The sequence below is a fragment of the Astatotilapia calliptera genome, chromosome 16, assembly GCF_900246225.1.
Source record: "Astatotilapia calliptera chromosome 16, fAstCal1.2, whole genome shotgun sequence".
NCBI lineage: Eukaryota > Metazoa > Chordata > Actinopteri > Cichliformes > Cichlidae > Astatotilapia > Astatotilapia calliptera.
The window spans coordinates 1,471,032-1,499,009 of NC_039317.1; the positions used below are offsets into that span (position 1 = coordinate 1,471,032).

At 42.5% G+C, this 27,978-nt stretch overlaps 1 protein-coding gene across 3 annotated transcripts in view; it reads right to left on the reverse strand.

Moving 5' to 3' along the window:
• The window catches only part of cntnap5a (contactin associated protein family member 5a), a 145,721-nt gene that overhangs the window by 79,778 nt on the left and 37,965 nt on the right, over positions 1-27,978 (reverse strand). For all 3 annotated transcript variants that reach the window (XM_026145972.1, XM_026145975.1, XM_026145974.1), the window contains exon 4: positions 11,524-11,671. In XM_026145972.1, coding sequence (XP_026001757.1) covers positions 11,524-11,671 — 148 coding nt within the window. The remainder of the gene's footprint in view (positions 1-11,523; positions 11,672-27,978) is intronic.

Genomic DNA, 27,978 nt, shown 5'->3' on the forward strand with positions numbered 1-27,978 from the left:
ATTACAAAAGACTCAAAAACAATTAGAAAGTGAGCATAAACAAATGCCTTCAACCAGCACTCTAAAACAACTAACAATGATCAGAAATGAAATAAATAAGCTGAATACACAAGCGATAAAGAGAAAATTGCTATATTTGAAACAGAAATATTATGAATGTGGATAAAATTCAGTGAAAATCTTAGCATGGAAACTTAAAAAGAAAATTGTAGAGAATACTATAACTAAAATTAAACACCCAGAGACTGGAAACATGATGACTAATCTACGTAAGATACAGGAAGCCTTTGAATCATTTTATAAAACATTATACGCTAAGGTTCCAGGTGGAGCTGAGTACGAAATTGACAATTTTCTGAATTCTTTATACCTACCAAGTTTGAATGAGGAACAAAATAAAATAATGATAGTGACAGAAACTGAACTCATGAAAGCCATCAATAAAAACAAACAAGTCACCGGGCTCCGATGGTTATACCGCAGAGTGGTATCGGGAATTTAAATTCAATTCAATTCAATTCAATTTTATTTATATAGCGCCAAATCACAACAAAAGTCGCCTCAAGGCGCTTCATAGATACAGAGAAAAACCCAACAATCATATGACCCCCTATGAGCAAGCACTTTGGCGACAGTGGGAAGGAAAAACTCCCTTTTAACAGGAAGAAACCTCCGGCAGAACCAGGCTCAGGGAGGGGCGGCCATCTGCTGCGACCGGTTGGGGTGAGAGAAGGAAGACAGGATAAAGACATGCTGTGGAAGAGAGACAGAGGTTAATAACAGATATGATTCAATGCAGAGAGGTCTGTTAATACATAGTGAATGAGAAAGGTGACTGGAAAGGAAAAACTCAATGCATCATGGGAATCCCCCGGCAGCCTACATCTATTGCAGCATAACTAAGGGAGGATTCAGGGTCACCTGGTCCAGCCCTAACTATATGCTTTAGAAAAAAGGAAAGTTTTAAGCCTAATCTTAAAAGTAGAGATAGTGTCTGTCTCCTGAATCCAAACTGGAAGCTGGTTCCACAGAAGAGGGGCCTGAAAACTGAAGGCTCTCCCTCCCATTCTACTTTTAAATACTCTAGGAACAACAAGTAGGCCTGCAGAGCGAGAGCGGAGCGCTCTAATAGGGTGATATGGTACTACAAGGTCATTAAGATAAGATGGGGCCTGATTATTTAAGACCTTGTATGTGAGGAGCAGGATTTTGAATTCAATTCTGGATTTAACAGGAAGCCAATGAAGGGAAGCCAAAACAGGAGAAATATGCTCTCTCTTTCTAGTCCCTGTCAGGACTCTTGCTGCAGCATTTTGGATTAGCTGAAGGCTTTTCAGTGAGTTTTTTGGACATCCTGATAATAATGAATTACAGTAGTCCAGCCTGGAAGTAATAAATGCATGAACTAGTTTTTCAGCGTCACTCTGAGTCAGGATATTTCTAATTTTAGAGATGTTGCGCAAATGGAAGAAAGCAGTCTTACATATTTGTTTAATATGTGCGTTGAAGGACATGTCCTGGTCAAAAATGACTCCAAGGTTCCTCACCGCGTTACTGGAGGCCAAGGTAATGCCATCCAGAGTAAGAATCTGATTAGATACCATATTTCTAAGATTTTCAGGGCCGAGTACAATAACCTCAGTTTTATCTGAATTAAGAAGCAGAAAGTTAGCGGCCATCCAGGTCTTTATGTCTTTAAGACATTCCTGCAGTTTAACTAATTGGTGTGTGTTATCTGGCTTCATGGACAGATAGAGCTGGGTGTCATCAGCATAGCAGTGTAAATGTATGCTATGTCTTCTCATGATGCTGCCTAAGGGAAGCATGTATAATGTAAACAGAATTGGTCCTAGCACTGAACCCTGTGGAACTCCATAATTAACCTCAGTGTGTGAAGAGGACTCTCCATTTACATGCACGAATTGGAGTCTATTAGATAGATATGATACAAACCACTGCAGTGCAGTACCTGTAATACCTACAGCATGTTCTAATCGCTCTAATAGGATATTATGGTCGACAGTATCGAGCGCTGCACTGAGGTCTAGCAGGACAAGCACAGAGATGAGTCCACTGTCAGAGGCCATAAGAAGATCATTTGTAACCTTCACTAAAGCTGTTTCTGTGCTGTGATGAGCTCTGAAACCTGACTGAAACTCTTCAAATAAACCATTCCTCTGCAGATGATCAGTTAGCTTTTTGACAACAACTCTTTCAAGGATTTTTGATATGAAAGGAAGGTTGGAGATTGGCCTATAATTAGCTAAGACTGCTGGGTCTAGAGATGGCTTTTTGAGTAAAGGTTTAACTACAGCCAGCTTGAAGGCCTGTGGTACATAGCTGATTATTAGAGATAGGTTGATCATATTTAAGATCGAAGAATTAATTAATGGCAGGACTTCTTTGAGCAGTTTTGTAGGAATGGGGTCTAAAAGACACGTTGATGGTTTGGAGGAAGTAATTATTGAAGTTAACTCAGAAAGATCAGTTGGAGAAAAAGAGTCTAACTTAACATCAATGGTACTAAGAGTAGCTGTAGATAATATTACATCTGTGGGATGATTATTGGTAATTTTTTCTCTAATGATAAAAATTTTATTTGTGAAGAAGTTCATGAAGTCATTACTAGTTAACGTTAAAGGGATGGTTGGCTCAACAGAGCTCTGACTGTTTGTCAGCCTGGCTACAGTGCTGAAGAGAAACCTGGGGTTGTTCTTATTTTCTTCAATCAGTGATGAATAGTAAGATGTTCTGGCTTTGCGGAGGGCTTTCTTATAAAGCAGCAAACTATTTCTTCAGGCTAAATGATGATCCTCTAGATTTGTGACACGCCATTTCCTCTCCAGATTACGAGTCATCTGCTTTAGGGTACGTGTTTGAGAATTATACCACGGAGTCAGGTACTTCTGATTTGAGGCCTTAGTTTTCACAGGAGCTACAGTATCCAGAGTCGTACGTAGTGAGGAGGTGAAATTATTAACAAGATAATCGACCTCTGTTGGGGTAGCGTTCAGATAGCTGCTCTGCTCTGTGTTGGTACAGGGCATTGAAGATGATAACAGTGGGTGGATTATATTCTTAAACTTAGTTACAGTGCTTTCAGAAAGACATCTACTTTGATAAAGTCTACTCTTCACCGCTGTGTAATCAATTATTGTAAAAGTAAATGTTATCAGGAAATGATCAGACAGGAGAGGGTTTTCAGGAAACACTGTTAAATGTTCAGTTTCTATGCCATATGTTAAAACAAGATCTAGAGTGTGATTAAAGTGGTGGGTGGGTTCTTTTACATTTTGAGAGAAACCAATTGAGTCTAATAACAGATTAAATGCCATGTTGAGGCTGTCATTTTTAGCATCTACATGGATGTTAAAATCACCCACAATAATTATTTTATCTGAGCTCAGAACTAAATTAGATATAAAGTCTGAGAAATCAGACAGAAACTCTGTGTAAGGCCCAGGTGGACGATAGATGATAACAAGTAAGACTGGTTTCTGAGTTTCACAGCTGGGGTGGACGAGGCTAAGCATCAGGCTTTCAAATGAATTAAAAGTCTGTCTGGGTCTTTCATTAATTAATAGGCTGGTGTGAAAAATTGCTGCCACACCTCCCCCTCGGCCTGTGCTTCGAGGTTTCTGGTAGTTAGAATGACTCGGGGGGTGTTGATTCATTTAAACTAACATAATCATCCTGCTGCAACCAGGTTTCTGTAAGGCAGAGTAAATCAATTTGTTGATCAATTATTAAGTCATGTACTAACAGAGACTTGGAGGAGAGAGACCTAATATTTAATAATCCACATTTCACTGTTTTACTCTTTGGTTCAGATGTGGATACTGTATTGTTCTTTCTTTGTGATTGTTTATGTTTAAGTTGTTTGTTGCTGGTTTTTAGTTTGTTTTTTGTCTGTTTGGAAGCTGACACAGTCTCTATGGAGATGGGTTTTTGGGGGGGTAGCAGGAGGAGAGAAGCTGCAGAGAAGCGTGTAAGACTGCAACTCTGCTTCCTGGTCCCAACTCTGGATAGTCATATTTTGGGGGGTTTAATAAATTTGTCCATATTTCTAGAAATGAGAGCTGCTCCATCCAAAGTGGGATGGATGCCATCTCTCCTAACAAGACCAGGTTTCCTCCAGAAGGTTTGCCAATTATCTATGAAGCCCACATCGTTTCTGGGACACCACTCAGACAGCCAGCAATTTAAGGAGAACATGCGGCTAAACATGTCACTCCTGGTCTGATTGGGGAGGGGACCAGAGAAAACTACAGAGTCCGACATTGTTTTGGCAAAGTTGCACACCGATTCAATATTGATTTTAGTGACCTCCGATTGGCGTAACCGGGTGTCATTACTGCCGACGTGAATTATGATTTTACTGAATTTACGTTTACCCTTAGCCAGCAGTTTTAAATTTCCTTCAATGTCGCCTGCTCTGGCCCCTGGAAGACAATTGACTATGGTTGCCGGTGTCTCTAGCTTCACATGTCTGAGAACAGAATCACCAATTACCAGAGTTTGACCCCCGGCGGGTGTGTCGCCGAGTGGGGAAAAACGGTTAGACACATGAACGGGTTGGTGGTGTACCTGGGGCTTCTGTTTAGGACTATGCTTCCTCCTCACCGTGACCCAGCCGCCCTGATTCCCCAGCTGCTTGGGGTCTGCCGGGGAACAGCTAGCGAGGCCTACGCTATTTTCGGCTGCACCAGCTACAGGGGCCTGGCTAGCTGCGGGTGAATGAAGGGTGCGAAGCCGAGTCTCCAATTCAGTAATCCTGGCCTCCAGCGCTGCAAATATGCTACATTTGTTACAGATATCATTACTGCTAAAGGAGGCCGAGGAGTAACTAAACATCTGACACAATGAGCAAGAAAGTGCAGGAGGGACAGGTGAAGTAGCCATGGTGCTAATGAGTCGGCTACGAGCTAAGCTAGGCTAGCGAGACAGTACAGAGACAGTGAGTGAATACTTTGGCTATAAATTAGGTAGTGAGTACACAGAAAGTGTGCTTCGGAGGAAGCACGTGAAGATTATACTATGAAAGAAGAATGTATTTAAAAGTTGTTAATTAAATCGCTAAGCAAATAAGCTACTCAGAAACACCACTGTGTTTGAGCAGGAATTGATCCCTATATTACTCTCTACTTTCAACTGGGCGTTTAAAAAAGCACAAATCCCACCGAGTTGGAATGAGGCTATCATCTCGGCTATCCCAGAGGAAGGTAAAGACAAAACTGAGTGTGGCTCATATACACCCATCTCTGTCCTCAACATAGATTACAGACTGTTTACCTCTATAATGGCCAGATGAATGGAAGAATTTTTACCCAACCTAATTAGTAATGACCAAACGGGGTTCATAAGAAATCGGCAGACACAGGACAATATACGCAGAACTCTTCATGTAATAAATCAGATACAAACATCTAAAATTAAAGCCATGCTTATGAGTATCGATGCAGAAAAAGCTTTTGACTCTGTATATTGGGACTTTCTTTACAAAGTCTTGAACAAATTTGGCTTACATAATGGAGTTATTGATACAGTGAAGGCATTATATACTAACCCTACTGCAAGAATTAAAGTTAATGGTTATCTCTCAAATAGCTTCGCTCTGCAAAGAGGAAATAAACAAGGCTGCGCTTGGTCTCCACTTTTATTCGCATTATACTTAGAACCTCCGGCACAATCAATCAGACAAAACAAAGACATCAAGGGAATAAACATTAGAGAACAGGAACATAAGCCTGCTTGCTATGCAGATGGTATATTAATATACCTAGAACAGCCCACAAACTCTCTACCTGAACTGATGAATCTATGCCAAAAATTTGGGAAACTTTCTGGGTATAAAATTAATATGTCCAAAACTCAAATACTTAACTATAACTATAGCCCCCCAGCTCACTTGGTTGCTCAATATCCAATGAGATGGCAAGAAAATCATTGAAATACTTGAGAGTTGTCATACCTAAAGACCTAACTAAATTATTTGAGGAGAATTTTGGTTCCCTGCAGAAGAGAATAGTGGATGATATCAAATGATGGAACATGTTTGATATCATGTATAAAGTTAGAAAGTTAGATTCCCTTTCTAACTTTATACTCACGAATTGAATCCATCAAAATGAATATTCTGCCAAGATTACTGTATTTATTCCAAACACTACCAATACAAATTGATCAAAGCCAATTTAACAAATGGGACAAAATTATATCACGATTTATACGGGGAGGGAAGAGACCAAGGGTTTGTTTTAAAAAAAAACACAGGAGGAGCTGCCGTCACTGAAAAATTATTTTTGGGCTGCTCAGTTGAAGACTGTGATTAACTGGTGTGATATAAGCTATAAAGCACAATGGAAAAATATTGAGGAGAGCATGTTTTCTTTTCCAATACAAGCTGTCCTGATGGACTTAAACATTCAAAAATATATAGACAAGGGTGAAATGTACACTTAATGTATGGAGAAATGTTGTGAGGGAATTTAAATTGGAACAGGACTTGGCTTTATTTAAATGGTATGCATATGACTGATTTTGCCCCAAATAAATTGGACTCATGTTTTAAAAGTTGGTCTGCTAAAGGATTACCTACATTCGATAGTCTGATTAAAGATGGGAACTTAATTAGTTTTCATACACGGAAACAAAAATACAATCTCGAAAAGCAGGATTTTTATCGATACTTGCAAATAAGACATTATATTAAGACAACAATCAGAGTGGCGTTGAACACTAATGTCGATTTGATAGCTATGCTTAAAAAGGCATATAGTGTCAATAAAAAATAAAAATTTCCTTTTTGTATACATTTCTTACAAATAAGCTTTTTCACTTAACTGAATATGTGAAGATATCCGGTCGTTAAGTGATGACGTGACGAATCCTACTTCCGGGCCTAAAGTAGTCTGCGTTTAATATGGCTTTTGTGTTGTTAACATATTTAATGTTATGTATTTTCTTCTATTTGATCTCAAAAAGCTCCTACAGTCAGTCAGTGATCACTGTTGACCTCCCTCGGCTTTTATTACCGCTAATCATTTATTTAAGTTCAGTTTTTAAAACCTTAGGATGTAACTACAGCCCAGCCCATGCAGCAGTATATGAATGACTAACCTCGTATTGTGGATGGATTATCTCAGTTGCTCTCCTGGCTGAAGTTTGGTCCTTTTACAGCATCCTGCCATGCGATTACATTTGTTCCTGACCACCGAGAACACTCACGGTAACTTTTATCGAGTGGAAAAAAAGTTAGCTTGTTTATATTATGCTAACATAGCTGTGTCGCTAGCGGTCATCTAGCACATCATTATATACCAGCTAGCCCAAATTCAGTAACCCTACAAACGTCACTGCTGTTTAGTTTTCTGTCTTCATTTATGTTGGAAGTGATAGCAGAGCTGTACGTTTTAATTTGTTTCCAAAACCCCGCAGTCAGGACATGCTATATTGTATTTAGATAGAAGCTAGCGAGCTAACTTCCTGCTAACTTCTAACGCCGTTAAATGCCATAACTTCCGTTTTCATGGATGCCTGGATGTTAAACTCAATTGTTACACCTGGTAGAGCAGAATGCTGATCATTTTATTAAAGATGAAAGACTTTAGACAGTTTTTAACTCTCAGTAATGCCATAGTGATCGTTTGATATATGGACCTGCAGCGGAGTTTAGGTCCAGACACGGCTAGTGACGTCAGACTGAACAACCGGATTATGGGAGGAGGGAGGAGTGTGCATAACAAAGGATGAATGGACTCAAATATGGGAACGACAATGGAAATGCACTTCCTCACGAAGATGGAGGGAATTTGGATGGAAAACTATGATAAGGTTCTTTATCACCCTTTGCCAAAAGACTCATTATGACGGGAATCCCCCTGTATGTTGGAGAAAATGTGGACACCAACGAGCACACCACACTCACATAATGTGGGACTGCCCTTTGATCAGGACTTATTGGAAAGACGTTCACGAAACACTACAAAAAATTTTCAACTGTACATTCCCTTTTGGAATGAAAACAATTTTTTTGGATGTACGCCACAGGAATGGTCTAGGGGCGACCATGGCTCAGGGGGTTGGGAAGCGTATCTGTAACTGGAAGGTCGCCGGTTCGATCCCCAGGCTCTCTGTCCTGGTTGTTGTGTCCTTGGGCAAGACACTTTACCCTACTGGTGTTGGCCAGAGGGGCCGATGGCGCGATATGGCAGCCTGGCTTCTGTCAGTCTGCCCCAGGGCAGCTGTGGCTACAACCGTAGCTGCCTCCACCAGGGTGTGAATGTGAGAGTGAATGAATAGTGGCATTGTATAGCGCTTTGGGTGCCTTGAAAAGCGCTATATGAATCCAATCTATTATTAAAAAAATAAATGTTGCTAGTTGCAAGTAAAAAATGTATAACAAAGAAATGGTTATTACAAGATGTACCAACTTTATCATTGTGGTGGGAAATAACACTAGAGATTTACAGGATGGAGGAGTTAACAGCATACGTGAATAACATAAGGCGAATTTAATTCTCAAATTTTAAAATCAATAATCTGGCTACTGGTCACTCCTGATTGTTTGGTTTTTTTTGCAGATTGTGTTAATCAATGCCTGTAACCCGCATTGTAAACGGTAAAACCCAGAAATAATTTTAAAAAAAAAAGGTTGGGTGAGCCAGAGCACGTAAAGGGAGAAATGCCAGTTTTTATTCAGGAGGCTGCAGTCCCAAATGTCTCTCTGGAACTTGACACGGACCTTGAGGTTGTCAAGCTTGTTCTGGAAGGACTGAACATTGGCTAGTAGGATACTTAGCAAGGCTGTGTGTGAACCCATAGCCTGTTCCTGATGCTGGCTCATTTCCCTCATAGCCTTCGCTTTGGGTCACGTCCTTTGTTCTCCTGCCGGCACTCGCTTGGCCAGATTTAACCAGAGTTAAACACGATGAAATGTACGTATATTATGGACTAGTAGAAATGAGAGTATCTCTGTTGTATTGTAAATGTGTAATTACAATAATGTCAATAATGCAAGATCAGGCAGATAGCAACAGAAAATAGCAAAAAATAAGCAAAAATACGTTAAAGTAGGATCAGAGCATCCAGCATCCAGACCTCACCGGCATGATCATGATCATGGAGGAAGATTTTATGGAGGAGTTATGGAGGAGTGGTGGGAACTGGTATTGCTTTGAACCCACAGGACCTGGGCTTTTTACTGTCATTGAGCTGAACATGAACTCCTCTTTATACTAAAGTATTCTAGTGTTAGATGTGAAGCCATCTGTCCAGCAGCTAAATAATACGGTCTAATGCCATGTTTTGTTCATCTGAGCCTGGCAAGCAGCACATGGTTTCTGTTATGTCTGGATACATAAAACCTCAGTGACTCAGTGTCAGGAGAATAATGCGCTTCTATAAAGAACAACAGACAATGATAAAGCATGCGACAAAGCAACCTGTGCCATTTGGCACAATTTATTATAATTTAATGTCACCACAATACACTAGAATAACCCATGGATATATAAACCGCATATATAAACACGAATATAAAACTCTGGTGGAAATGATAGTATTGATAATAGCTATGTGATTCCACTGAGGTGAGCCCGTTCCAGAGATCTTGTCCTGTGCAGCTTTTGGAATCTGTAATTCCTTACTGCTACACTCATCCGATTTTAATGACTCAGAGTATTACAGTACGAAAAACCGCAGGAAATACAAAATGTCTGGTAAGGCGTTGGATCATCATGCCCCACAGTGACTCTCCAAAGGTCTGCAGGAGGAAAGGAACATTTTTACAAAGACATACTATTATTTGGTGTTCAGATGATGGTAGTTACGGCTGTCTGAGACATCCATCTAAAATCTTCCATTGGTCTTCAACGAGGTTGAGATCCAGTGAAAAGGAAAAAAAGTAGACCTAAATTATGCAAGCAAAACGTGTGGGTTGGGTCCAAAAGTGCATGTTTTCAGTTTCCGAGGCATGCCACTCCACCAGAACCACTTACCTGCAGGAGTTAAATCTTCAGATTTCAGCTTTAATTTGTACTGCGCTGTATGAGGCAGTCACTTCTCCAACATTGCTGAAGTGGTCGGTATCATAAAACTGTTCACCATGACCTGTTCTGATGGTGTTCCAGTGTGCAGTAATTCACTGGCTCATCTAGTTAGTGCTGCTTCACAACGTGTGGGCGAGGTGCACCAGTGAATCCCCATTACGTGCTTTTTATTGACTGTTCAAGATATATAAAACGCACTGTGTTCATTTTTGCTTCTGTTATAATCACAAGTCATTGCTTTGCTTTTAAAAGACTGTTGCACAATGATTATATACCAATAATACCAATAATGGACACGATGCCTTTTCTATCCAGATGCTTTCATTAGTGTTTGCTTGGTGTGAGATATTATAAGCTGATGCAGCTAAAAGCACCAAGTTTCACACCTTCAGGGGTGGTGCTGCTCTGCTATCAGTGTGTGTCACAGGTTTAAATGTCACAGAGCGCTTGTCCCATAAAGCCCACACAGAGAGACACAACAACCTGAAAACTGTAAGATATTTGAACTCTTACAGATGTGTTGTTGGAGCAGTCCAGAATGGTGCATCGACAGGTCATCAGATGCTCCACTAATGCCGAGGTTTGTGGTTCGATTATTGGCTGCTCCAGTCTGCACGCCAAATATCCTCGGGCAAGATACTAAGTACCAAGTTGCTCTGCGCTGCGTCCATCGGAGTGTGAGTGTGTGTGGATGTTAGATAGAAAGCACTTACACAGAAAAAGCATAGAAAAAAGTGCTTGTACAATATGAATGTGTGATGTAAAGTGATTTGAGAGCTCAGAGCAGAAAAGTGCTATATAAGAACCATTCCATTTACTATTTACTACTGCACTGGAGATCTCTGAGTGCTGCCTTGTCTCGCCCATTGGCAGGGCGAGGTATGTTTGTGTGGCTTTGTGGTGACATTTATTCACATTCATTCCAAAACCTCTTAATCCCAAACAAAAGGGCAAAAGCTTATCAGGAAACACATGCACACTCAGTCGATATATCCACATAGTGGTCCTGTTTAAAAAACAGCAAGGCTGTCTTCCTGTGGTGCATTTAAACCTTGGAAACTTCTGTAAATTTAAGCTACAAAAACATGGGACACTCCTCATTTTATGAAAATGTGACAGGCAAGACAAATTTGGAAAGAGAATTTTCAACTGTCAAACTTGTGAATAGAAGAGCTAACAGTGGCAGCAGACCAAAGCTGTGAGGGCGAAGGTTTAAATCACTGGTCTGTACACAGGTCCCAAAGCTCCGTAAAGTGCTTTTGAAACACTGATGCTTTTAAAATGAAAATAATTACAATAATGCTCCTTGTGCTAGTAAATACTCCAAGAATCCAGCATCATACATTTTGAAGTATTTGTCCTACGCTACAAAACCAAGTGTATAAATAAATAAATCGATACACGCAGTGTGACTAGAGAGGGTCAGTGCAGACTTTGATACCATGGGATTAACTGCAGGCTGAGTGTTACTCACTGTAGGAGCACCCGTACACCTCCACCCTGAGGCCCATCCAGCCACTGGGGTTCCAGTCAAGGGGGACGAATCGCAGGAAGCGTGTCCTCACAGGGTGGGACAGCTTGTTCTGAACGACGCTCTCCGAGTTCCCGTTCCCGACAAACCTCTGCAGGTGAGAGAAGACAGACTCTGGTTGAAACAATTCTGATGTAAATCACAGAGACAGCACGTGACCTCATGTCTGCTGTGAGGAATCAGATTTTCACCAGGACACAGCAAAGTTCTTCTTTTACTGCACACTTCAAAAATAAAAAGAATAAAAATCTAAATCCCAGAGGAGCCCCGACAGCAACAAAGTGCTGACTAGGATAGACCAAGGGCAATATCTTTTTCCTATCCAATATCCTAACATATTATTTGATGTAAAGTGATAAGAATCGTTGGTGTTCTGTGTGAGACTGAGATAAAATGACCACTGAGGCAGCCGGGGGCAAAATAAGGGTTCTGATATTGTGTTTTCCCCTGCAGAGCTAAAAACAAAAACCTCTCAGTGCCGATGTGATATGTCATCCTTCTTTTCCTCCCTCACGTTCAGCTCCAGACAACGCCAGGGGACACAAACAAGAACCGAGCGAGTGAAATATGGAGATGGAAACAGAGACAAACAACTCCTCCTCTCAAATGACTGATCGTCAGCTTCGTCATAACCGATTCGAGACAGGTGACATATCAGATCAATAAGTACAACAAAGCACCAAAAAAGACGGATCATTGACAGGAGCTCCGGGCGGACAGTTGTGCACAATCAGACGAGCCGATCATTCGGCTTTCCACGACTACAGAGAAGCGACGGCCTGCGGTACAAATGACCGTCCGACACTTACGGCGCGCCACAGCAGAGGCGTCATCAAATACGCCGCGATGCTGCTTCGCGGTCGATAATCAAAACAGCAGTGAGAGGGTTCAGGCTGTTGTTGTGATTGATGCAACCGCTTCCTCATTTTGAGTCGTGCACCGAGGGGGGCCTCGTGGCTGAATGTTAAAGCAGGTACGCGATTGGCTTATTTACACATGCGCTCACATCAGCACAGGAGGGATTAACAAATGGAACTGGGGCTCACACATCTGGCAAAAGCAGATGTGTTACCTCAGCTTGGCACTGGAAGCTTCTGGAAGAAACAGAATAGCCACAAGAATGTGTGTCAGTAAGTTGCGCACACTCGCACAACTTTGCTTTTGTAAACGCTTCCAGCTACAAACATGAAACGTGTTCTGATGTTGGTTGTTTTATTGTTTTACTTGGAGTCAGGTGTGTTCATCACACACAGCCTGTGAGGCTCTGTGCTGCAGAACAGTTACACTGCATTCAACATCATCAGCTTCTAAAAGAATATGGATATCAAATATTTAGCATCACTTAATAATGTATTCAATTCACTATTGACTACCCACTTACAACCATACAAGTATCACATACAGATTTAATAGTTATAAGGCCTCCTTCAGAATTACCAAAGTAAGAAATTAAATTAAATTTTATGAACAGTCGCCTCATATTATAAGGTAAAGACCTAAATCTCCCACAATCAGACAATCCTCCCGCACTTGGCAACAGTGGGAAGGAAAAACTCCCAGTTAACAGGAAGAAACCAGAACCAGCTCATGTAGGGGAAGCATCTGCTGCAAAATACATAGTACTGTATCTGCTAATCCCTTCTAACTACTGCTTATTAATGATAAATGAGAAGTTTCCTGTGTATGAATAGTTTGGCTCTGCATGGGCCAGTATTGCAACTACAGTGATTTTTCCCTACATAACAGTTAATTATGAAATATTCTCATTCATTAGAGCCCACAGATATATCAGCAGATATCAGCCTGTCACAGATGTATCAGCAGATATCAACAGATATCAGCCTGTCACAGATATATCAGCAGATATCAGCCTGTCACAGATATATCAGCAGATATCAGCCTGTCACAGATGTATCAGCAGATATCAGCCTGTCACAGATATATCAGCAGAGATCAGCCTGTCACAGATATATCAGCAGATATCAGCCTGTCACAGATATATCAGCAGATATCAACAGATATTAGCCTGTCACAGATATATCAGCAGATATCAGCCTGTCACAGATATATCAGCAGATATCAGCAGATATCAGCCTGTCACAGATATATCAGCAGATATCAGCAGATATCAGCCTGTCACAGATATATCAGCAGATATCAACAGATATTAGCCTGTCACAGATATATCAGCAGATATCAGCCTGTCACAGATATATCAGCAGATATCAGCAGATATCAGCCTGTCACAGATATATCAGCAGATATCAGCCTGTCACAGATATATCAGCAGATATCAGCAGATATCAGCCTGTCACAGATATATCAGCAGATATCAGCAGATATTAGCCTGTCACAGATATATCAGCAGATATCAGCAGATATTAGCCTGTCACAGATATATCAGCAGATATCAGCCTGTCACAGATATATCAGCAGATATCAGCAGATATTAGCCTGTCACAGATATATCAGCAGATATTAGCCTGTCACAGATATATCAGCAGATATCAGCCTGTCACAGATATATCAGCAGATATCAGCAGATATTAGCCTGTCACAGATATATCAGCAGATATCAGCCTGTCACAGATATATCAGCAGATATTAGCCTGTCACAGATATATCAGCAGATATCAGCAGATATCAGCCTGTCACAGATGTATCAGCAGATATTAGCCTGTCACAGATATATCAGCAGATATCAGCCTGTCACAGATATATCAGCAGATATCAGCAGATATCAGCCTGTCACAGATATATCAGCAGATATCAGCAGATATTAGCCTGTCACAGATATATCAGCAGATATCAGCAGATATCAGCCTGTCACAGATATATCAGCAGATATCAGCAGATATCAGCTTGTCACAGATATATCAGTAGATATTAGCCTGTCACAGATGTATCAGCAGATATTAGCCTGTCACAGATATATCAGCAGATATCAGCCTGTCACAGATATATCAGCAGATATTAGCCTATCACAGATATATCAGCAGATATTAGCCTGTCACAGATAAGATAAGATAAGATAAGATAAGATAGAACTTTATTAATCCCTCGGGTGGGTTCCTCTGGGAAATTCAATTTCCAAAAAAGCACAGCACCGACAGAAGTTACAGAGTTGTACACACACACATATATATAAATACAGAGACAATATAAATAAAATATACGAAGGGGATAAATAGAATAAATAGGAATAAAAATAAAAATACAAGTGAATTGCACATTTCAAGTATTGAGTCTATTGCACCGTTGACTATTTACAAAAGTATTGCACAAAAGGTATTGTACAGTGAGGTGAAGAGGCACTACAGCTTAGTTGTTCCCCCCTCCTTTGTCCTCCTGTTTCCCCTCCCTCTCCCCTCCAGAGAGGAGTTAAACAGTCTGATGGCGTGTGGGACAAAGGAGTTTTTAAGTCTGTTAGTTCTTGTCTTGGGGAGAAGCAACCTGTCACTGAACAGACTCTTCTGGTTGTTAATGGCCGTGTGCAGAGGATGCCCAGCATTGTTCATAATGTCCATCAGTTTCTTTAGTGTCCTTTTCTCTGCCACTGTCACCAGAGTGTCCAGCTTCATGCCGACCACAGAGCTAGCCCTCCTGATCAGTTTCTCCAGCCTGGATGAGTCCCTCTTTGCTGTGCTGCTCCCCCAGCACACCACAGCATAGAAAAGTACTCCAGCAACCACCGACTGGTAAAACATCCTCAGGAGCTTCCTGCAGATGTTAAAAGACCTCAGCCTCCTGAGGAAGTACAGTCGGCTTTGGGCTTTTTTATACAGGTGCTCTGTGTTGCATGACCAGTCCAGTTTATTGTCCACCCACAGCCCGAGGTACTTGTACTTGTTGACCACCTCCACCTCCTCCCCCTCTATCTGAACCGGCAGTGGACCTGCTCTAGACCTCCCGAAGTCCACAACCAGTTCCTTAGTCTTTGAGGTGTTGAGTTGCAGGTGGTTTGTGTGACTCCATGCGACAAAGTTCCTCACCAGACTTCTGTACTCCTCTTCCTGATCATCCCAGATACACCCCATGATGGCTGTGTCGTCTGCAAACTTCTGAATGTGGCATAATTCAGAGTTGTAGCAGAAGTCAGAGGTGTACAGGGTGAAGAGAAGAGGGCACAGCACAGTTCCCTGTGGTGCTCCTGTGCTGCTGACCACAGTGTCAGACGTGATGTCCTTCAGCCTGACGTACTGTGGTCTGTCGGTGAGGTAGTCGGAGATCCAAGCCACCAGGCAGGGGTCCACCTCCATCCTGTTCAGTTTTTCCTGAAGCATACAGGGCCGGATGGTATTAAAGGCACTGGAAAAGTCAAGAAACAGGATCCTGACCGTGCCTTTTCCCCCATCCAGGTGTGAGTGGGCTCTGTGTAGGAGGTACAGGATGGCATCCTCCACTCCGACACCCGCCTTGTATGCAAACTGTAGTGGGTCCTGGGCATGTTGTACCTGTGGTCGGAGGAGGTTGAGGAAGAGCCGCTCTAGAGTCTTCATAAGATGTGACGTCAGTGCCACCGGTCGGAAGTCATTCAGCTCATTGGGCCGGTTCTTTTTGGGGACCGGGACGATGCAGGATGTCTTCCATAGGGCGGGCACTCTCCCCAGTCGCAGACTGAGGTTGAAGACTCGTTGTAGCGGCTCCCCAAGTTCAGCAGCACACGCCTTTAGCATCCTAGGACACACCTTGTCTGGGCCTGCTGCCTTTCTGGGGCGAAGCTTCCTCAGTTGTCTCCTGACCTGATCCACTGTGACACTGGGAGATGTTTGGGAGGAGGGGGGGGGGGGAGATGTCTTGCTGCTGAGAGAGGGATTGGAGGAGGGGGGTGTCATGGTGTCAGGAAGGGGGGGAAGCGAGGGAGGCAGGAGAGTGGGGAGAGGACTCTGTAGTAAAGGTGAGGGTGGGGGGGTTGTGGGCTGGTCAAACCTGTTGAAGAAGTTGTTGAGTTCGTTTGCCTTCTCCACAGTCCCCCCCACTGTGCTTTTCTTGGTGTTGTGGCCTGTGATGGTTTTCACACCATTCCAGACCTCCCTCATATTGTTCCTCTCCAACTTCTGCTCCACCTTCCTCCTGTAGGTGTCCTTTGCTTCCCTCAGGCAGCGTTTCACCTCCCGCTGTGCTGCTTTCATCTCCTCCTTCACTTTGCTCCTGAAAGCCTTCTTCTTCGTGTTGAGGACAGCTTTGACTTCCTGTGTTACCCACGGTTTGTTATTAGGATAACACCGTACTGTCTTAGCAGGGGCGACTGTGTCCACACAAAAGTTGAGGTAGTCTGTAAGACAGTGTGTCGCCCCCTCTATGTCCTCACCATGTGGGCTCAGGAGCACATCCCAGTCTGTGGTGTCATAGCAGTCTCTCAGAGCATCCTCCTTTTCTGGGGTCCATCTCCGGATGGAGCGCGTTGTGACAGGCTGCCTTTGGACGAGGGGTGTGTATTGTGGCTGTAGGTAAACCAGGTTGTGGTCTGACTTCCCTAGTGGGGGGAGGGGGGTGGCTCTGTATGCATCTCTCACATTAGCATACAGTAGGTCAATTGTCCTGTTGCTCCTTGTGGGACAATTCACAAACTGGTGAAAAGCAGCCAGAGTAGAGTCCAGTGTGGCATGGTTAAAGTCTCCAGATATAATAATGAAAGCCTCGGGGTTTTGTGTCTGAAGTCTTGCTGTGACTGTGTGTATTTTCTCACAGGCAGCTGTTGCGTCGGCCCTCGGAGGGATGTAAACACACACACAGATCACATGACTGAACTCCCGAGGTAGATAATATGGCCGCAAGCTAACAGCTAGCAGCTCCAGGTCCGGACGGCATACCGAAACTTTAACGGAGACGTGTCCAGGGTTACAGTATCTGTTGTTAAAGTAGACAATGAGTCCCCCACCTCTGCTTTTTCCGCTGGCCTGCGTGTCCCTATCGGCTCTCACGGGTGTGAAACCGCATAGGTCTACGTTAGCCTGCGGCGTTAGCTCGGTTAGCCACGTCTCCGTGAAGATAAACAAGCTGCACTCACGGTATAGTCTGTGGTTGTTCAGAGCGCACAGTTCGTCAATCTTATTCTGTAACGAGTTCACGTTGCCCATGATCACTGTCGGGATTGATGGTTTGAATCGCCTCCGGTGATCCGCTCTCCTCGCTCCAGCTTTGCAGCCTCTGTAGCTCCTCTTTAGCTCGGCCGGGATGTTGTGTCGCATGCCGGTCTGTCCCTTTGTTTTTAGTGCCAGCAGCTCCGCTCTCGAATAGATGAAGGAACTGGTTCCAGAAGTTTTAAAAAGTGCATTATCCATCTTGTATCGCTATAATATATATATCAGTAGATATCAGCCTGTCACAGATATATCAGCAGATATCAGCCTGTCACAGATATATCAGTAGATATCAGCCTGTCACAGATATACAGTGGGGCAAAAAAGTATTTAGTCAGCCACCGATTGTGCAAGTTCCCCCACTTAAAATGATGACAGAGGTCAGTAATTTGCACCAGAGGTACACTTCAACTGTGAGAGACAGAATGTGAAAAAAAAATCCATGAATCCACATGGTAGGATTTGTAAAGAATTTATTGGTAAATCAGGGTGGAAAATAAGTATTTGGTCAATAACAAAAATACAACTCAATACTTTGTAACATAACCTTTGTTGGCAATAACAGAGGTCAAACGTTTACTATAGGTCTTTACCAGGTTTGCACACACAGTAGCTGGTATTTTGGCCCATTCCTCCTGCAGATCTTCTCGAGAGCAGTGATGTTTTGGGGCTGTCGCCGAGCAACACGGACTTTCAACTCCCGCCACAGATTTTCTATGGGGTTGAGGTCTGGAGACTGGCTAGGCTACTCCAGGACTTTCAAATGCTTCTTACGGAGCCACTCCTTTGTTGCCCGGGCGGTGTGTTTTGGATCATTGTCATGTTGGAAGACCCAGCCTCGTTTCATCTTCAAAGTTCTCACTGATGGAAGGAGGTTTTGGCTCAAAATCTCACGATACATGGCCCCATTCATTCTGTCCTTAACACGGATCAGTCGTCCTGTCCCCTTGGCAGAAAAACAGCCCCATAGCATGCTGTTTCCACCCCCATGCTTCACAGTAGGTATGGTGTTCTTGGGATGCAACTCAGTATTCTTCTTCCTCCAAACACGACACGAGTTGAGTTTATACCAAAAAGTTCTACTTTGGTTTCATCTGACCACATGACATTCTCCCAATCCTCTGCTGTATCATCCATGTGCTCTCTGGCAAACTTCAGACGGGCCTGGACATGCACTGGCTTCAGCAGCGGAACACGTCTGGCACTGCGGGATTTGATTCCCTGCCGTTGTAGTGTGTTACTGATGGTGACCTTTGTTACTTTGGTCCCAGCTCTCTGCAGGTCATTCACCAGGTCCTCCCGTGTGGTTCTGGGATCTTTGCTCACCGTTCTCATGATCATTTTGACCCCACGGGATGAGATCTTGCGTGGAGCCCCAGATGGAGGGAGATTATCAGTGGTCTTGTATGTCTTCCATTTTCTGATGATTGCTCCCACAGTTGATTTTTTCACACCAAGCTGCTTGCCTATTGTAGATTCACTCTTCCCAGTCTGGTGCAGGTCTACAATACTTTTCCTGGTGTCCTTCGAAAGCTCTTTGGTCTTGGCCATGGCGGAGTTTGGAGTCTGACTGTTTGAGGCTGTGGACAGGTGTCTTTTATACAGATGATGAGTTCAAACAGGTGCCATTCATACAGGTAACGAGTGGGGGACAGAAAAGCTTCTTACAGAAGACGTTACAGGTCTGTGAGAGCCAGAGATTTTCCTTGTTTGAGGTGACTAAATACTTATTTTCCACCCTGATTTACCAATAAATTCTTTACAAATCCTACCATGTGGATTCATGGATTTTTTTTCACATTCTGTCTCTCACAGTTGAAGTGTACCTCTGGTGCAAATTACTGACCTCTGTCATCATTTTAAGTGGGGGAACTTGCACAATCGGTGGCTGACTAAATACTTTTTTGCCCCACTGTATCAGGAGATATTAGCTTGTCACAGATATATCAGCAGACATCAGCCTGTCACAGATATATCAGCAGATATTAGCCTGTCACAGATATATCAGTTTGATGAAGTTAGCCAGTAATATCACTACTTCAGGCCCTTGGGGTTTTTTACATCCAATCAAAGAATTATTCCACCCAGTAAAAAGGTTTCCTGTTCTCAGCCTCGTTGCTGTCTGCCTTCCATAATCAAGCTTTGCAAGGGTTTCTTTGTATTTTTGTTCTAAATTCATTTGTTGTATTTTCCTGGTTTCTTTAGGTCACACGGACTGTGGAGCAACATAAGCCATCAGCTGTCATCCAGTTGAAATGTTCCTAAGCTCTACTTTAGAAACACACAACACACTTAATGGCATTTTTCTTTTCTTATAATTTAGGCCAGTTCACAGTGATCCTAAGATATGTTCTAAGACCTGCAGTGTTACAGAAAAGCGTGATTCCCTGAGAGCGAGCACACGGAGAACAAACCAGGCATTTACACTGGAAGAAGCAGCTTTATTTGTCCTGAACAAACGTCTCTGTGCTGCATGATGCAATGCAACTGTGAAACTCCCATATGGAGAATACAATTAAGACAATACACTCTGATTTAGACTGAATCCTACTCATTCGAACCGTTCATTAGCTTCGACAACAAGGCGCAGATGCACGTCAGCATGTCTCATTAGTATTCAAGAGAAACACCACAGTAAGAGCACCTCTGAGACCGTGCTGAGCTATGACGTTTGTGGTTTTCCACTCTTTAGAAAAGTCCACCACGGAACATCCTGTGTGTTCCAGCTGGGAGATGAAATCTCTGAATAAAGGCCTGAGGGTGCACAAAATTTTCCATAGGCTCAAAGCATCAAGGTCCACAAAACAGCCGTAACCCCACAGTGACTTCATTATTTCTATTTATGTTTCTGTCACTGTGGAACAGTCTCCCCCATTAATTAAGACTCTTTACTCTTCCTCTCCGGTGATGAGCTCCCCTGTGTCAGTTTTCCTTTTTGTTGCATACAGAACGGCACATACGATTGCTTTAATCAATTCACTGGAGGGAAAATCTTGCTGCTGGCGCTGAAGACGCTCGAGTATGCTCCAAAAGGTCACTACCAAGTTAAACAGCCTAGGGGAATGCATATTGAAGAGGAAGCTACGAGTACATAACCTTGCCATGAGCGAAAACACTATCGTGATCCCTGACTGCCAGGCAGAAGTCCCCTGACCTGGATCCGCAAACATCTTCCATATTTCCTGAGTGTCTTAGCTCATAGCACAGTCTTCAAAATCGTGGCTCTAATTATAACATTTAATGGAATCCTCACTTTTATGACAAAACGAATGTAAGAGAGGTCGTCTGAAAGGCAACACTGTTTAAACTCGACTTGCCTAGAATGTGACCATCGGGCCAAATGCTCTTGGTGCAACCTGAAGACGAGAGGTGACCGTGGCTTTGCTTTAGCTACACCCAACCTCTGGAACAATCTTCCAGCTGCTATTGGTGCGTCTGGATCTGTCCAATCTTTTAAATCACGATTGAAAACTTATTTATTCAACCTAACATTTCTGGCTTGTAATTGGATACTTAATTGCAGCCTCTGATCCCAAACCAGCAGACTGAGAGACAGCTTTCTCCATCAGGCCATCAGACTGCTGAACACTTCAGAGACACCTCAGCTTCACTACTGGAACTTCAACATTATGCACTCCATACTGTATATAAATGCCACATGTTTTGCACATTTCCAACTGCCAACCTCTGTATATTTTATTGTATTGTTTATTCTATTTTTAAAATATGCACACACACACACACAGTCATTCTGTGTGTAGGCAGGCAGGAAGAGAGGACCCAAAATGCAGGACTCAAGGAGGAAGAAGAAACTCAAAATACACAGCTTTATTGCTGGGATGAAGCAGAACATAAAAACACTAACTAAACTAGGAGTACCGAATAACTAGACAGGTTGGCAGGCTGGCAAACAGAACACAGAGAGGGAGTGAGGGCAGAAGACGTTAACGACGCGACAGAACAAAGGAAGCACAGGGCTTATGTACACACGGCAGTAAGCAAGGGATGAGAGACAGGAGGGGAACACACCTGGGAGAAGCTGACGAGACAGGGGAAACGTATACTGAGCACACTCACATAAGACACAGACCTTCACAATAAAACAGGAAACAAGAAACCACTAAATAAAGACGCAGACCGAATATAACTAGGGATGGGTACCGGTGTCCGGCACCGGTTCTGACATAAACGGTAGTAACCAGACCGAAAAGCAGCGCACATTTTGGTGCTTTATTTCGGTGCTTTTTTTTCCTGAGCTGTGATACACTTTAGATTCTAGCCAATCATTTTACGTTTCCGAGGATAGTAGGCGGGCCCAGGTATGTACGTTCTTTTAGAGCAGAGCTACAGATTAAAAATGCCCAAAGCGAAGCGGTCAAAAGTCTGGCTGTACTTCACAGCAAAAGATGCAAACTCAGCAGCAACAAGTGCTTTAAGCTGATACTGTGATACTGTCAAAGGAGGTAACACCTCGAATCTGACGACGAACCTGGCGACGCATAGCGTTTTTTTTAAAAGCCCAGAAATGCGCCGTATTTGATAGCTTGCTGCGAGACCTCACACCGAGCACATCTACTGCGGGTGTGGTGCCTGTTATCGACCCGGAGTTAGCAACATCCCCCACTGGCCCCCAGCCCTGCCAGTGTAGCAGAAATGATGAGGATGATGATGCAGCAGCAGCCGTTCTTCTCTGCGTGAGTAGCTTCATGTTGTTCGTGTGTAATTTACGTTGAGTAGGCTAACCACGTTATTACATTAATGCATGTAAGGTGAACTAGCAAACATCATCATAGCTACATGCGGCTGTCTTCTTGTCTGATGGCAGATACTCCCTTCACCCTGGCCAAAAAGGCTAAAATGACCAAAGAAAAAGAGGGAAACAGTTAAACATGAGAGATTTTTGGACAAAGTTTGTGTTTTTTCCATTGTTTAAGCACTGCTGCCAGCCAAGAGTGATACCATATATGCCCCATAGCTGCAGAAAAGGCTAACATTGTTATATTTTTTTACAAAAAACAGCTGAACATGAGAGGTTTTTGGACAAAGTTTGTGTTCTCCATTCTTTAAGCACCGGTTTGAGCACCGTTTAAGCACCGGCACCGTTTCAAAAGTACCGGTTTGGCACCGGTATCGGATAAAACCTAAACGATACCCATCCCTAAATATAACACATAGAACTCAAACAATAATCATCATCATCAACAAAACACCAGAGAAACAAAACGTTCATTCAAAAATGGACCAGAACTCAGAATGCTGGGTCAGTACTGACCCAGAACATACACTCTTATATTGTACATATATTTATTCATATAACTCTCAGATTTAGTCATTCTTATAATTTGCTTGTTCTTATGTATTTTTGCACACCGCTGTCGCTTGTGAAGCTCGCACACAAGAATTTCACTCGTATGTGCTGTACCCGTGTACCTGCACATGTGATGTGACAATAAAAGTGATTTGATAATTTATAATATTACTGGAATAATCTTCCCGTTGATATTTACGTGTATGAATTAATTTAATTCTTAAATTATCTTCTGATACTTATTTATTTCACTTGCATTCCTGGTTAATTAGTGCCTTCACCTTCCAGTGTACTTTGCTATTGCCCCTCTATCTAATTTGATTTTAATTTATTGCATTATTGAGAAGCACTTTGGTGTACCTTTGGTTTTTAAATGTGCTACATAAATAAAGTTGTATTGTAAACTGCAGCCTGGCCCAGAGCCAGGGTTCTCCTGGTTATTCCAGCATATAATGGAGTCGCTTCATTCCTCTGACCTGACGAGTTTCCCTTGATTTGTCTACTGTGGCTTTTAGGAACGTGTTACCAAAAAGCTGTGCTTGGCATGGCCTCAGCAAACACTGCAAGCCTGTTAGAGCTTCCAATACGTACACAAAAATAATCATTTTTGTAAGAAACATTTTAAGCATTTGTTTACACTCAGTTTATCCACCTGGGACAACTTTGCTAAATCCATTTGAATATTCATCAGTGCAGCTTCAGTGTTCACTTGTCAAAACATTCTTTCATTTCATTTTCAAGATCCATCCGAGGTCCAGCGAGCACGTGGAGGATAAGGACATGGGTCAGGACTAAGCCTCTGCCTAACCTGGGCAACCTAAGTGGAAAATTACCACATCCTAAGCTGTTGTTCCTGAGAGTAATTCGAGTACTCAGGTGGTTCATGTTTACCTGCCTGTTCGATTAACAGATTTGTTCATATGTAATAAACAAAAGTCCTGTGAATCAGCCTCTGAGACCTGCTGCCTTCTTAGGAAAAAGCTAATTATTAGCAGAAAATGAGTCTTCAGCATTCATGCAAACACATTTTAATCCCTATTAGATTCCCATCTACCTGAACTGCTAACTTGCAAGAAAATGAATGCGTAAATTCCCCCCTTAAGGAGGAGAATTTGTTTCACACATTTATTCAGAGCTGCATTAAAAAGAGATTTTTAAATAAGGCTTTGCAAGGATAATGAAGGATAATGTGGACTCCCTGCTGGAATATATTCCTTTTCCCACCTTTGAATATTTGCAAAAACCATGCAGCTAATTTACTGAGGAGCAGAATGCAAATATCACAGGGATTTAGGTTAAAGCAGGACTTTAAACGGGGGTGTATCACTTTTACATTATATGTGCCAACAAGAACAAAGCTCATTTTTAACATAAGCAAAAAAGAGAAGGCACGTGTGAGCGCGCTGCTGTTTGTGCTACAGCACGTGACTAAAAAGGCCAAAAAGCTCCAGCAGACAAGTCATTTTCACAGATTTTCTCCCCTGGCTTGTGCTAATTGGGTTATTATCAGCTCTTAGAAGAAGCAGGCTCTTCTCAGAACACTCCTCAGACAGGATACTGACAGGACCAGATGGTGGTGTCATCACTCTTACTGAGGTTCACAGAAGAAAACAAGAAAGCGGATCATTAAAGACAAACTTAAACAAAGGGGGAACCAAACTTTTGACTTTTGGCTGTTTGTGTAGCGCTCCTTCATGACTGCACAGGGTTAATAACTGTGCTGATTCATTTGTTTCCTTCTAGAGGACCATTTCATTGCAGGACACCTTTTAGCATCACAGGATAGCAATGACGGGCGGACTGTAGCCTGCCTGTCAGTTTCTACTAGAGATGGCACGATACCACTTTTTTATGTCTGATACCGATACCGATATCATAAATTTGGATATCTGCCGGTACCGATATGAATTCGATATAGTGCTTTTTTAATCAATAAAATAGTTTTTTTAATATCTTGCTGCATTTTGTATTTTGTAATGCGACAGAAAAGCCGATCAGCTGATCATTGATCAGTTTCATGACTGAAGAAGCAGCAGGAGAGAGAGAGAGAGAGAGAGGCAGTCGCTCCATATTGGTTGTTAAGCTTAACGCTGGAATGCTTTACAAACATTCAGAAATGAACTTACACACTTGCTTCACTTCTCTCTGTGAAAACTTCCTCGGAGATGAAATGCTGGTTTGGTAGCGAGGCTACAAATACACAGATATCTCTCAGATATCCGATCCAGTAATTTAGGTCAGTATCGGACCAATACCGGTCCATCTCTAGTTTCTACACTGTCACGCCTCGGGTTTGATAGTCTGCACACAGGTTGGTCACTGTAAGGTCAGAGTCTGAGGCCACAGCAACAGCTGTGTTATCATAGTAGAGACTGACTGATTCTCAAACAAGAAGGCTCCAAATATCGGTCAGAAAATACTATATTAACACCTGTTTGGATCCAGACGGGAGGATGAGCCTAGCATCAAAATGTTGGTAAGTCTTATTTTGACCAGCTGATGTGACCTGTGAAAGTTTGTCTGTCTCGCAGAATTGAATTTTCAAAACAAAGAAAGAATAAGAGATAAGAGAAGCTTAGCAGGCAGCTAGCAGCTCCAGCTGAACCAAAGCACAACGTGGTCACATCTTTGAACATAATAACTTTAAGTTTCAATACAAAAGTTACCACTGAAGGGAGAAATTAGCTGAGAGCCTTGTACCAGAGCGGGCTAGCGTGCTGCTATCAGCAAAAAAAGCCAGCAGACTTGTGAGAAGAACGGCCGACCTTTAGCCCACAGTTTTTCTAACTCTTCTATGGAGTTAATTTGGCTGAGAGCTAGCAGTCATCCCAACAGCTGCTGCTCACTCATTAGTTCAGCTCGGTTCAGTTTCTGACAGTAAGCTGTTACCTCTGAGCTTCCAGACGGATGTGAGTTGGTATCTGCCAAAAGGTCTCGGTGAAAGCTGCAGTTAGTCAGCCTGGGTGAAAATTTCACCAGAGACTGCAGACAAATTGGCTGCTAATCACTGCTATTCATCCTTCATACGGACGCCGAAAAGGAGCTGGGAGTGTCTGCGCGAGTCTGCATTTAATACACATCAGCAAATATAAAGGCTATTCATGCCTGCTTCAAACGCCTGCCAAGTTTCAGAGGATGTCGTCTGTTTTGGCTGCTGTGGCAGACTACGGCGCTGCATGCCTGGGTTGAGTGCTATTTGGATCTCTGAAATTTTGAAAGGAATTCAGCACCTCCATTTCCTCTTTCATGACTCAGTTATACAGAGTGATAGCTGCAGGTCATGTCAGTAATGTTTATGCATATTGCCTTGTCTTCTCACTGCACAGCAGCTTCTCCCATTTTTCCTGGCACAATGAGATGAGAAGTGACAGTGAGTGGAAAAAGCTGTGTGCTGTTTAAAAGCATATTGCACATCACTGTGCATACACCATATGTGATATTATTTTTCAGGAACCGTGAACTTCTTTTTCCTTTTTCAGCACTAATTAAAAACTGGCTGTGTTGTTTTGTTCACATCAACAAATGAATCTTCCCATAAAGTTTGCAGCAGTTTTTTCCAAAGGGTACATTTAATCTACGGCGTTAAGTCTCAGTAACAGCGCAATAAGCTTCTTCTTTGGGGGACAATAAAACAGGCTAATTTCAGTCTAAGTACTATTTGTTCCATAATGAAGAGTTAAAAGCTGTTTGGGCTGTTTGTTGTGATCATTTTGACGGTTTCTTTAATGTGGATCTGTTCAGTTTGTCTTCTTGTTTCCATCATGTGTAACACTCAGGCTTGATGCTCAATTCTGATCTAAATCCTCATTTTCAGATAGTTTTCATAAAGAATGAACAGTATTCCTACTTTGGTCACCTCAGGTAGATTGCTAATATGTAATTATACAGTAGACAAACTGGGGGTCTAAACTAAGCCCATGAACTAGATAAGACAGTATTAGTTGCTAAACTCTGAATCAACCAAAGGTGCTCTGCTACAGTCTGAGAGTAGAAAACGAGAGATTTGTGTCGAAATTTCTATTCAATCATAAATGTAACAACTTTTTTCTAGAAATAAAGACATCACAGCAACCCACTGTGAGTAGCTTATAATACTCACTGCTGACTTACAAGATGGAGATAATAACTGGTGCTCAGGGCTCGCAGTGGAACCAAGATCGAGGCCGTTTGCTTTTTGAAGTTTGCACAGACTGCTACATTGTGCCAGTGGTCGTTCACTCTTTGCAACATAGTAGCTGTTCTAAACAGATTTTTCAGGTTTATTTTTAGTATGTTATTTGCAATTGGTGTTTGTTCTGGGAAAGATACTGCAGACAGCAATAATGCATTTCTTGCATTTCTCATGGGTTCTAATGGGGCCTTTCTTAAAATGACTGGTCCCAGTAACAAAGGCGCTTGTCGACTCAGAAATCGAGAGAAAACCAACGACACAGCCGGCAGAACATTATGTTATTTACACGGCTGCACATAAGTTCAATTCAATTCAATTCAATTTTATTTATATAGCGCCAAATCACAACAAAAGTCGCCTCAAGGCGCTTCATGTGTCTAAGTGGTCCGCATGTGCGCATTCGCTGTCAAAATAAAAGACGCACCAGATAAGAAGTTGCAACGTGCGTTTGCGTCCATATAAAAAGCACTGTTTTTGTCCTAGAGTGGGATTTTCACGGCACATTCCACACCACATCTCTGTGCGTTCATCATTTGTTTGAAGCCAGCTCACCTCCTGCAACCACTTTTCCGAGAATACGCGCTTCTTTTGTGGTTCGGACTCCTGACATTTTTTTGGAGGAACATCACAGTAATTGCTTAAAGGAACTTCTTCGACATCTTTAAGAGTTTTAAACAAATGTCTGTCCTCCTCCTGAAAATCTTATGTATGCAAACACGCGTTGCAACTTCTTATCTTGTGCGTGTTTTTATTTTGACAGCGAATGCGCACCTGCGGACCACTTATGTGCAGCCCTGGTTATTTAGCTCATCATATTGCAGCCACAGAAATTCTTT